The sequence below is a fragment of the Empidonax traillii genome, unplaced genomic scaffold, assembly GCF_003031625.1.
Source record: "Empidonax traillii isolate 1590-97213 ecotype Southwest subspecies unplaced genomic scaffold, ASM303162v1 scaffold343:size799674, whole genome shotgun sequence".
NCBI classification, from domain to species: domain Eukaryota; kingdom Metazoa; phylum Chordata; class Aves; order Passeriformes; family Tyrannidae; genus Empidonax; species Empidonax traillii.
This window is the reverse complement of record NW_020955536.1, coordinates 269693-281760: the sequence shown is the minus strand read 5'-3', so window position 1 is coordinate 281760 and position 12068 is coordinate 269693. Positions and strand designations below refer to the sequence as shown.

The 12068-nt window shown below is 37.9% G+C and overlaps 1 protein-coding gene across 15 annotated transcripts in view; it reads right to left on the bottom strand.

Moving 5' to 3' along the window:
• Positions 1–12068, bottom strand: part of ABLIM2 (actin binding LIM protein family member 2) — a 136341-nt gene that overhangs the window by 67812 nt on the left and 56461 nt on the right. For all 15 annotated transcript variants that reach the window (XM_027892246.1, XM_027892252.1, XM_027892248.1 and 12 more), the window contains exons 4-6: positions 6876–6991; positions 2616–2742; positions 513–606 (exon numbers count right to left, since the gene is read on the bottom strand). In XM_027892246.1, coding sequence (XP_027748047.1) covers positions 513–606; positions 2616–2742; positions 6876–6991 — 337 coding nt within the window. The remainder of the gene's footprint in view (positions 1–512; positions 607–2615; positions 2743–6875; positions 6992–12068) is intronic.

Here is a 12068-nt window from a genome sequence, read left to right as displayed (position 1 = left end):
ATTTCTGACCCTGGGTTAGTTACATGGAAATTTCGGCATAATCTATAAACAAGCACCTATACCAAACAACCTCCTGCTTCATAGAACAACAAACTAAGGGAAATCCCTACAACACAGCTCCTTTCTGGGAGCAAAAATACACTTCAGATTATTCATCTGACTTTTCAACAGCTTCATCCTATTTTTGGGGAACACAAAACAGAACCAAAAAGCAGAAATTACAAGTGAATTTAGTGCAAGTATTAAAACGTGCCTGATAACACATTCCTTTATTACTTCTGCTGCCTGAACATTTTCCAGTACCACAAATATCCATTTAGGGAGTCTGTGTACTATCAAATCATTAACAGTAGAAACAAACAAAAAAAAACAATTATAGAAGAAGATCCTGGTATTTCATAAAAGTAACATTAACCTGCTGCATTAACACTCATTTGTGAGCACAGGACTACACCCAAAAGAGCAAGTCTGTGTACACTTTGAAGTATTCTTGAATGACAGTTTCTCCTTACCTCAAGCACTCTTCCTGTGATATACTTTTCACAATTGTCACATTTGATACCAAACTTTGCATGATAGTCCGTTTCACAGTATGGAACACCATCCCTAGGGAAGAACAACAGGCCATACAGAAGTTGCTTTACATAGGCTTACAGTTTCCCAGGAGATTATACATCTAAAACTTGTTAATGCTTCAACACTTCATAGGGAATTAATGGACTTTCCTTCCTCCCAAATACTCGTATGTACTAATTTTGTAAAGAACTGAATAGTTAATGAACTATTTTGGCCCTTTAGAGTCTACCATGATCCTACTTTCCTGCTTTTTGCTGAATTCAGACATTGCCTCTCTCCTTGTAACAATACTTGGTCTCTGAGATCCTCACACCATCAATTTAATATTGTTACCCATTGTTACCCATTAACGTCTTCCACGTGTTTCCCCCTCTTTGGAAAAAACCAGTTATTTCTACATAATATTCTTTCCCTCTTTACCTGCCATCTAATTCATCCAATATATGTATCATCTGATATATATGTTATCTAATCCTTTATCTGAGACTGAACAGAGTAATTTCTCAACTGTCTTGTCTGTAAAAGTTTTGATTAACATTTAAGTCTACTGACATTCTCGGCTGGACTTGCTTAAAGACAGGCATGGATTAATCATCTTGGGAACTTAGTCCAGCTATGACTACGAGAATTCAGCTGGAGCAGCAGAACAGCTCTTGCAGTGTGTTCATGCATGATGTGACCAGCTATTTCACGCCCAAGAGCGAGTTAAGATAACATAGAACTTAAAGATATGAAGAATAAAAACTGGAGTCAGCCTTTCTAAAATGTCAGAACCAGAACACTTGGATTATTGCTCTAAAAAGAACTTGTTAATTTTACATTTTACAGTTTTATGAAGTTTTACACATAGACCATTAAACTGATGAATGAAAAGAAATTGCTCTAAAAGAAACTGCAGACTCTTCTCCTGTTTCAAAGTGCAAGTTAAATATAGTTAAATATGTTTAGTTTGTTATGCTAAAACAGCCCGTGATCAGACAGATTTATTAGCAGAGGCATAATTTCATCAGACATTTCCCTAGAGAAGCATAGAAATTAATTTTATAGCATACAAGTTGGATGCTTAGAGACTAACCTATAAGTTACCACAATAATTAATTAAATTAATTGAAGCCAGGATGTTTCTTCTCATGAGTTATTTTGTTTGGCACTTAGCTTTTTTAAAAAGAGGATTTCACAATAACTATATCTTTACAATTTATGACAGTTTTATTATTAAATACCAGGCAAAAAAAGGACTGTACCAAAATGCAGCAGAGTAGAGCAACTTTTGAGATAACGCAAAACCTTATTTAAGAACACCCTTTTTATAAATATTGTTTCTCCAGTCCAAGCTGTGAAATTAAATGTTATACTTGTATTAATCTAAATCCAAAGAATTGTTGAAAGTCAGTGGGACATGGGCTACAAAACTCCATCATCTCTGGGCAGTGGTGTTGGAGTTACTTTGTTGTTTAAGAAAATTTCAACATATCAACACACTTCTCTGATGCAGAAATTAATCCCAGGTGCCTTGGTCAGTGAAAACCCTGTATCTCACCAGCCTGATGAGAGTGTTGACATGGGACTTGGTCTGTGTGCGTGCTTTGTGCTGTTTCTCAGCGCTGTCATCACGTTCAGTCAAAATTTGACAGCACAAGGGTCTGGAGCAGCAGAAAAACATGGTATGCATATGTACATCCCTAATGAACTTTTGATGAACATTTCTGCTTATGTCAAACACATGGAAAGGACAGTATCTGCTTCTTCACATTACACCACTGCCCAGAGCAATGTTATAGACGACTAAAGAAGTACCTATGGGGCTTTGAAACATACTCCACACACTGACTTTCCATAGGACAGATGCTTTCTCAAGTACCATTCCAGGTAAATGGACAAGTTTAAATTCTACTTTTTTTTATTACATTTTTTTCTGCTTTTAATACAATTTAGATAATAATTTAGACAACAGTCTCTAACCTCTTATATACCTCCAAACATAAACAAAAACTAAAGGATACACAATGATAAACAAATTAAAGTGCTCCTCAACTTACTTGCTGATGTACTCTGCATTCAGTAGCTTCCCACATGTATTGCACTTAAAACAGCCCAAATGCCAATGTTTGTCCAAGGCAACCAAGGACTGCCCATTTTTTATTTCTGAACCACAGCCCCCACAATCTGCAAGAGAAAAATCCAATATGAGTGAATCACACACTTTAAGTGGTCATGCAAAAGTGCTGGTTACTGCAGCACAAGGATCCATCAGTGTCCTAGTAACAGCTCACGTGGGCTCCAACGCTCGCTCCTGGCTGCTCACTGATGGATGACAAGTGTTGCTGCCCTAATAATGCCCTGACATTGCTAGAAGACATGAATCATTCAAAGAAAAAAGCTGATGACTTAGGTTTCCTAGAGACTTGGGCTTTATTTTAATTCATTTATACTGTGTTTAAAATGTGAAATGCTGATGATCAATTTTTCAAACATTGCAAATTAACCCAGTAAAATAAAATAAAAATACCTAGATTAAAAAAACCCAGTTGATTCTTCATATTACATTTTGCCTATCACTATACACACTTTACTTATCATTCCAAAACTCTTTCAGCAAGCATTAAAAAATCCAAGCTGAAATTCTGATATGAAATTTCCTGTAACCAGGAAGAACACACCATTAGTTAAGAGGCGTCACAAATTCCTTAGGAATAGAGAAATATCAATATGTAAAAGTGATGGCTGGCTACATATTTATTATTTATAGAAATTCACTTCTATAGGCTCCCCAGAAAAATTAATTGAGAACAAGATTTTTGGGTGGCTTGGTTGCCTTTTTTTGTAACAATGGATGCTTTTGACTGAACTAGTAAAATCTAAATCTACACTCGGTTTCCACACAAACAGTCCACCAGTAAGTACCCTTTTCAGAGATACCACATAGACATAGGATTTTGATCTTGTTCTCTATATCCTGAATAACCCTCTAATAGGCTACAAGGTCCATCTTTCATTCATTCTTCACTCTGCAGATTTCCTGCCTACGTATAATTTTCCTACTAAATGTTAAAGTAGAATATGTGGAAAAATAGGGATAAGTGATAAACTGATTCTAGTATCAATATCTCTCAGTAATCCTTTTAATCCTCCACATAATATCTTCCATCTTATGTGAAAAAAACCCCACACAATACTTTTAGAAATTTTTCAGGTATACCAAAAATATGCTAGAGAAAAGACAAACCCTGAAAGACAATAATTTAGAGCTGCCAGAAGAGAAAAAAAAAACAAAACCCAAACCACAACAAGGTCTTGCATGGAAGAGAAAGATACACAAAAGCATTAAAAAAAGATTTATCTAGTTATTAAGAAAGAACTCCAAACCTAGGATCTCATTAAAACACTTGAATAGTCCTCTTAAAAACTTTCTGATTTAAGATTCTATTTAGTTGGTTACATGACCCTAATGAGACACTCTAAGTGCAATTGTAAATTTTTTACTTCTGAGCGCACAACAATAAAGGATAGTTCGTATTTTGCTTTAGTGGATTTGGAATGGATTAAGAGAGCAATAATGTGTCTAATGTTACCCTGTAGAGCACCAATACATGGAAACTAGCCTAGCACAAAATCGTGTGCACCACAGATCAGAACATTCGAGTTTTGCTAATAAAAAAGGATATTTGGGTGTGTGCCTGGATTTAGCCCCTGCAGTATTCTGTAGTATCTATTGTTTAACTGCAATCAGAAATTTGTTTATGATCTCTCCTGCACTGGGGATTCATCTGGTAATCTAATTTAATCTCACTGGTTGAGGGTTTATTTCATAAACTGAATAAAACACAGTGTGCTCAGATGTCATTCACCTTTCATCTGGTTTTAGCTTGGGTGGGCACAAATGCAGCATTTTTTGAGCTACTTTTTTATTCCCAACTGCTGTTAAATTCCAGATAATTACAAACAAATATTGTGGTTGCTATGCCAACAGTGCCTACTGATGCAATGTCGTTTTCTTCCCATCTTGGAAGCAGCATCCTTTGGTGACTCAACTAATTTCAACCAATAACTCTGCAGAACACATCAATTTGCTGCTACATGTTGATATTCTTCCCTGAATACTTTTTCAGCATCAACACTGTCACAAGAGGTTTTCAGAGCTAGTGTTTTATAAAATGAAATAAACCAGGTACGTAGGTACTTATATAATAATAAAAAAATCAAGGACTCAGGCGAAAAGCAAGTATCTGACATTCTTCATTTCTGCCAAATGGAACGCATAAAAGAGGTCAGAACCAAAATGGGAGGATGAAAATAGAAGGATGGTCAGAGGGGGTAGTGATGTTGGGATCTCAGTGACACCCAAGAGATGTCCTGAAATCATGACCGAGATAAATCGGCTGATGAGCAGCACACATGGTAGGTATCAGGGAGTTCTGACACAGGAACAAAACCAGTGTAACAGTGGGCCAACGTACTAATTGTTCCTTGAACAAGCTTGCCTGAAAGTCATATGGTTTTATGCACTATTAAAAAGAATTGTTTATTTAAAACATTAAGGTCTTTTGCAAGAAAGCTGCTGTTTAAACAAGGAGATACACCATTCACTGCTTTCCATAATACGTAGCTACAGCCAGACACTCTGGATTTTCAGCTCTCCAATTCAACCAGGATGTCTCTGACTGTGCTTGTTTATTCCTGAAATACTGGTTCTAGCCTAAGGATTAGGTGCTTGGAAAACAACGGGTATTACATATTGTTCTTTCACATATTATATATTAAACTGAATGCTGCCCAAGTTCTTTATTATCTTTTTAGATATTACACACTAACTTTCTGTGTACTGTCACTTGGAAAGACTTCATCCATTTCTAGTGAGATTTAAAGCAGATGTGTGTTTGAGGTATAAATAAATATGTTCGAGATTTAATTCGAGGAAAGGCTAAACCTTCCTTTTCCAAGGTCGGTTTTGCCACAAAGATATGCTTCCAGTGCTGGTTCCTTCAGAGACAAGTGGTTTGCTGAGGTTTGCAGGCACCAGTGTGCTGGGGAGACTCGGTGCAGTGACCTGAGAGAGCTGAGGAAGTGCAATGCAAGAAAAACTCTCCATGGTGTGTGTATGAGTACAGAGAAAAAGAATGTAAATACATTAAATGATTCTGTATCACAGATAATCAAATGAACTTGTTCTGACAGTACTCAACCAGGCAAATAACGTTCATTAAAGTCAAAGGCACTTTTCCCATATGAGAAGGAGACAAACAGATTATAGGCCATTAAAGTATGGATTTGCAAGTGCAATCAGAAATAATGGCTAAGGATGATCCACCTCTTGAATAAGTGACAAGAGAAAGCAGCTAACAGAGGGGGTGATCCCTCCCCAAAAGAGAACTGCATTAGCAAGAGAAAATCAGCAGAGCATCTCTCACTGCATTGACACAGCAGCTTTTGCTGAGAAGATGTAGAGAGGAGAGGGTGAAAACTTCTGAAGTGAAATGTGGGGGAAAAAAGAAAACAGAATAAAAAGTGAGAGATTTCTCCCAGAAGTGGGATGGATTCCTTAAAGCAAGATGACCAATCCATGGGGCCCTTCCTCAGCCATGCTAAATCCAGCTTGATATGATAATCAGTAAAAGTATTTTTGTCTCTGCAGTTTAACCAAGTTGCTGCTGCTGTTTAATTCCATAAAGGTGGTTGATTCTTAAAGCACTTCATGAGCTAAACAGCAAAGGAACAGAGTTCAAAGCAACACCACCACTCTATGATCTACTGTAAAAAAAAGCTGGTGTGAAAAGACCACATTTCTTTGTAGTGTTTGTATCTTCTCCTAGTACACAATAGTACTGAGGTCAAGGTGAATGTCCCCCGGTCACATTTCATACATTTAAATCCTTCCTATGTATGAACTAGCCATGCAGTCCTGTCACTGTATTTTCTGGAACACGTACAAATTATTAAATCTCACATCAGATTTTATTTTAGCCAGACTTGGACTAAATCCTCAAAAATATTAACATCCGTATTATGTTTTTCTCCAAATAATTTGATTTAGTTCAGTTTTAACCAATTTTTTTGGTTTTGGGAGATTTTGTGTATTGTTAATCCTATAATGACACCATCTGTGTTTCTTTTTAATATCACACTTTTTTAGAAAACCACACTGTACTTTTTCACATATTTTGACTACACTTTATTTCATGACACCTCTTACGCAGCATAGTGGTAGAAGCTCCAGCTACACAAATTGGTTTAAAATTCTGTTCTTTAAACCTGGGCAGACTAAGAAGTACTGACTGAAAAGAGCAGAAATCTCTACTTACTCCGCAGGTTCTGTACAGGGAAAGAGCCAGCACTGCTGGAAGGGGGCAGGGAACATTTCTGGCAGATGCACTCCTTCCCGTTAAAAGTTACCCTGTCGCCTGCAGGGAAAGGCAACCTACAACAGAGGAAACAAAAGGAAACCAGTTACAGCCTCGTGCCTTTATCGAAATTAAATATCTTTCCATTAAAGAACTGATTATTACTCTGGCTTCTTTTTCTCTGCTTGCTCAGTTCTCATTCACGGTTTTCCAGCCACATGGAGGCTGAAGTATCAAAGGGACATACCAAACAGACAATTGCAAATTCAGATTCTACAGCTTCTTAGGGGAAAAAAAAATAAATCTCTAAAGATACAAAAACACAATGAGCACTCAAGACCAAATCCTTGTATATCTAAGAAACACAGTATCAGCCAGGGTTGATTGCTAACAGGATCAGTTACAGAATGAAAATAAAATTGGCATTACAGGGAGTAAGAACAGGCAAATGTGGCTTCTCTTATGTTGTTAAAATGCTACACAAGAGTGATGACTTTCAAACATTAAGAAACCAGCATTTGTCCTCCAAGCCTTTACCATATCAAGGTCCTTCTCTTAATCTGTGTGCTCTGAAAGCAAATGTTGGTGAATACTCAAAGGAGAAAATGTATGACATTTATAAACCCCACAGTGTCTACATTACTTGTTTGCCCTACTCAACAACACTCCCTATACTTAATTAAATCCTTCCTTTTTATTAACATCCTTAAAACAAAAAGCTCTCCATCGTGAGCCTTCTTGTTTGGGCACAGAAACTGCTGAGGTTTTTTCTCTGAGGTGACCAGATGGACAAATCACTTCATATGCAGCGAAGGATGGTGAGGATTTAGAAACACATTTCACTCCACCCAAAGCTCATGTCCAACTAAATCCCAAGCAAGCTATCAAAATATGGCTTAAGTGGGGCACAAACGTAACACAGACCTTCTGCCTCATGGTGAGTTCCATCTGATCAGATAACTTCATTAGCATTTCATTAAAACTCTGTATGGCATTTCCCCACAAATACTATCAAATTCATACCAATTGAGAGATTGTCTTCACTACAAGAGCTGTAAAGATACTTCTTCCTAACTTAAACATTATTTTGCTCCCTAAACCATCTAAGAGTGGCTTATGTCTGAATTGCATTTAAAAGAAATTTTTTATTACGCAGACAGAGAACAAAAGCAATGCTGTCTTTTCTTTCTACATAATGTTCCTGAAATCTATTTGAAACCAGTCTAAATAAGTGTTCAGCTCCGCCATCCATTTTGGATCATTGGCAATAATTCAAAAATCGTGAGGACACATGGAGTTTAAATATTATTATATTTTTAGATATGTGATAATGAATTCTGATTTTCACCTTTTTTTTCTCTCTGCTAATGACTTTATACTCCAAATACTTGCAACCTCCTCACTTACATAAAGTCAAGGAAAAATGTTCTATGGAAATAGACTTTAAAATTGTTTTCATCTTTGACACAACTAAATGTTCCACGTATGATTCTGGCACAAACAGGCCCAACACCATGTTAGGTGGCCTAAATTTCCACCAATTTAGGAGAGGATTTTCTACCATGAACTTTAGTCAATAACCTAATCAGGAGACAACACTGCCTCTAGTGTGACAGACAGGATGTCATGGAGCCACACTCTAGTGAGCAATCCAGCAGCAAGCTCATGTGTTATGTAAAGAAAAAAATAATTATTTTTAGTCATAATTGTTGTTTGTAACAGATTTTTTATACTTCTTTAACTCAGTGAAACTTCTAATATGTGGAATAATAAAAGGGTTTCATGAACATCACAAAAAAGTTGAGTTTGGAAAAGACCTCTGGAGCTCATCTGGTCAAATGAACATACATACATTTGAATAAAAATTAGTAAAGGTGATATACTTCCATATATATAATATAAATTAATGACTAATTACCAAAAAACTGTCTCAAAAATGGAGTAATATACTTCGAATGCTGTCCTAGTTTTGTACTGCCAATGTGAAACAAAACATTTAATCATGTTTTCATTTTAACAAAATATTACAGAATCAAGTCTACAACTTAGCACTATTAATTGACATCGAAAGACACAAGCCAAGGCATGTCAACTCTTCCAGAACTGAGACAAGAACTTGTAATTGATCTCCTATGTGTTTTCAAGAAGACATCTCATCTTGATTTACAGATACTGATAGATTTATTATAAGCACTGATAATCTGCTCCAAATTAAACTCCCACAAATACAGTAACCTGCTCCACTGATACAATCACACAGCTACACTCACTGCCACACAACTACTCTGGCATCTTTCATTCTTATTCACAATTGCATGCCCTAGGCAGGATATTATCTTCAACTATGTTTTGCCAGAGTCTCTAAGGAGACCAGGACTGGGACTCAGCTAATGACCCAACTGGGCTCTCATGAGATGTCTCAGCAAAACAGAAGGCTTTGCACGATTAATAATCCTGGGGATGGTGCTGTACTGGGAGCTGTGAGCAATTCACTGCTCTGAAGAATGACCATGACTACTGAGCAGTCTTGTATCTGTTATATTAGGAGCAGTAGTCAGAGGTGAGGTTAATATATCTTATTGACTCAATGATAATACCTAATAAAGATCCAGCTGAACCTCCAGCTGAACAGAGAAGCCCATCTTAAAGAGATGCACCAAGCAGCAAGTAAACTACAAGCAGGGACTGATCACTTAGAACTGGCTCATCTACATTAAGCAATTAGACAACCTAAAAAGAAATAAGTTAAAACCACAAGAGAAGAATACAATAACTGACCTCCTATGGCACAAAGACAGAACCAGGGAGATGACACCTACAAACACGCCAAAGCTCACAGGCACCACAGCACATCACAGAGTTTCCTTAGAGGGCAGGGCATGTGGGGGCTTTTCCTAGCCCATAAACACATCATACTTGGTTTATTTTCTAAGAGTTTGGTAGCTAATCACAGTGCCCTTCCATTCCAATGGGACAGGGCAACAATTTCAATTCTTTATTGTTTTCCAAATCTGCAAGATACCTTGCTCTACAAAAAACCCTGAGAAATCTTCCTTGGAAAGGAAGAACAATCAAAGGTACAGACATCTCCATCCCTCACAGGTCTTCTAAACCCATAAATAAGTCTCAGAGCTTGCTTTACTGTCTTGTTCACTGGGAATCCAGAATTCATATCCAACACATTTGTCAGTATTTCTGTAACAGCTGACCTCTCCCTTTCACAAGCAGCTCTGCTTGAGAATTTCAACGCCAGTATGAGTGAAGGCACAACAGAAGGTGGTAACAGTCAATTAACAAGGTTTCAGTTTCTGAGCTCTTTAACTTGTGAGCAGGACTATATATAGAATTTTAGGTTAGAGCAGTGTATCTGCCTTCAAATACAATGATATCTCACCACCAGTCACCCACTGAACATTGCTAGGTATTGCTGAAACCAAGACAGGGTTTTAATTAGCTACTTATCCTTTAATAAATATTCAGTGAGATTTTCACAGTTGGATAATCTATTTTTAAAATGAGAATTAAGAGCATCTTTAAAGCAGCTCTCTGAAATGGCTTGCAGAATTTTTAATACATCTATGAGTCATTTCCCAATGAATTTTGTTTTATCAACCTGCCTACAATATTTGTAAACCCAGAAAAAAATAGAGGTCATCGACAAAATTATATTGTAAAACATCAGATCATCATCAGCCTAATCCAGGGTTAACTTTGTGCCGACACCGAAAAGTCAGGTCCTGGTCTTGTCCTTTTCTGCACCATGCCTCAATCTATGCAGCTGTGGGCAGTCATTCAAGCTTTCTGGGACAAAAGAAAATATTCATTTTTTTTTTTTCAGAGCAGACAGATGGCCTTCTATTCTTTAAACTGCTGATATGACTCTGTGGCTGAACAGTCAACTAAATTTGATATACAAAAATTAACAGAAGCATATGCTGTCAGGGTTGTGGGGAGAGTAAAGCTATTAATTTCAGCAGCTGACTGCAGTTACATTAGGTCAGGTGTAATGTCAGACTGCAACCTAAGGACCAATAGGATCAAATTCTGCTCAAACTTGTACCTGGTACAATCACATCCCTCAAGGTTGCTCCATGGGGATGAATTTGACCTAGAGGGTTAAAACTGATAATTCAAAGTGGATATTACATGCTATCTACTGTCTGCATGAATTTCAGTGGGGGCAAATGCTAGGTCCTCTAACCAGGGAAGAACAACCCCATACACGGGCACACCACAGGGGTTAATCAGCTAAAAAGCATAAAAAGATGTAGGGGTCCAGGTGGACACCATGTTGGACATGAGTGTCCCTGCAGCAAAGAAGGTCAACCACATCCTGAGATGGATTAGTGTAGTCAGCAGGTCAAGGGATGTGATCTTCCCTTCTGTTCCTCATTTAAGAGACTGCAGCAGGTACCATCTCGGGCTCCTCAAGACAAGATATACTGGAGGGAGATGAGGGAAGGTGGCCAGGTCCAGAGCTGCAGCACCGGACACATGGGCAGGGTCTGCAGGAGACTTACCTATGCAGGCCTTAAAATGCTCAGGGGAGATCATATTGCTATCTAAAACTACCTGATGATGAGCTTATGCAATTGGAGCCATGCTCTTCTCAAAGGCATAGAGTGAAAGGACAAGAGGCAGCAGACATAAGCTGGAACATGGGAAATGTCAACTCAATATGAGGAAAAAAAAAGTTAAGCTTGATCAATGCTGGAACACACTGTTCAGAGTCCCTTGGATCTCCATCATTAGAAATACATTAAATGAATGCCATCAGCAGCCTGCTCAAACTGGACTGGCTTCAAGCCAGGGGCTGGACCACAGGCCCCTCACAGACCTCTCCCATCTGGCTTTACTCTAGGGCTATAGGTACACTCCATACAGAATCACAGAATCCTGGAGTCATTAAGGTTGGAAAAGACCTCCAAGATCACCAAATCCAATCTTTGACCAAATACCACCATGCCCACTAAGCCATGTCACGTAGTGCCATGTGTACTTGGTTTTTGAATGCTTCCAGGGATGGTGACTCCACCATTTCCCTAGGAAGACTGTTTCAATGCTTAACCACCCTGTCAGTGAAGAAACCTTTCCTGATATCCAACCTGAACCTCCCTTAAAGACATTTCCTCTTGTCCTATCTCTAGCTGTCTG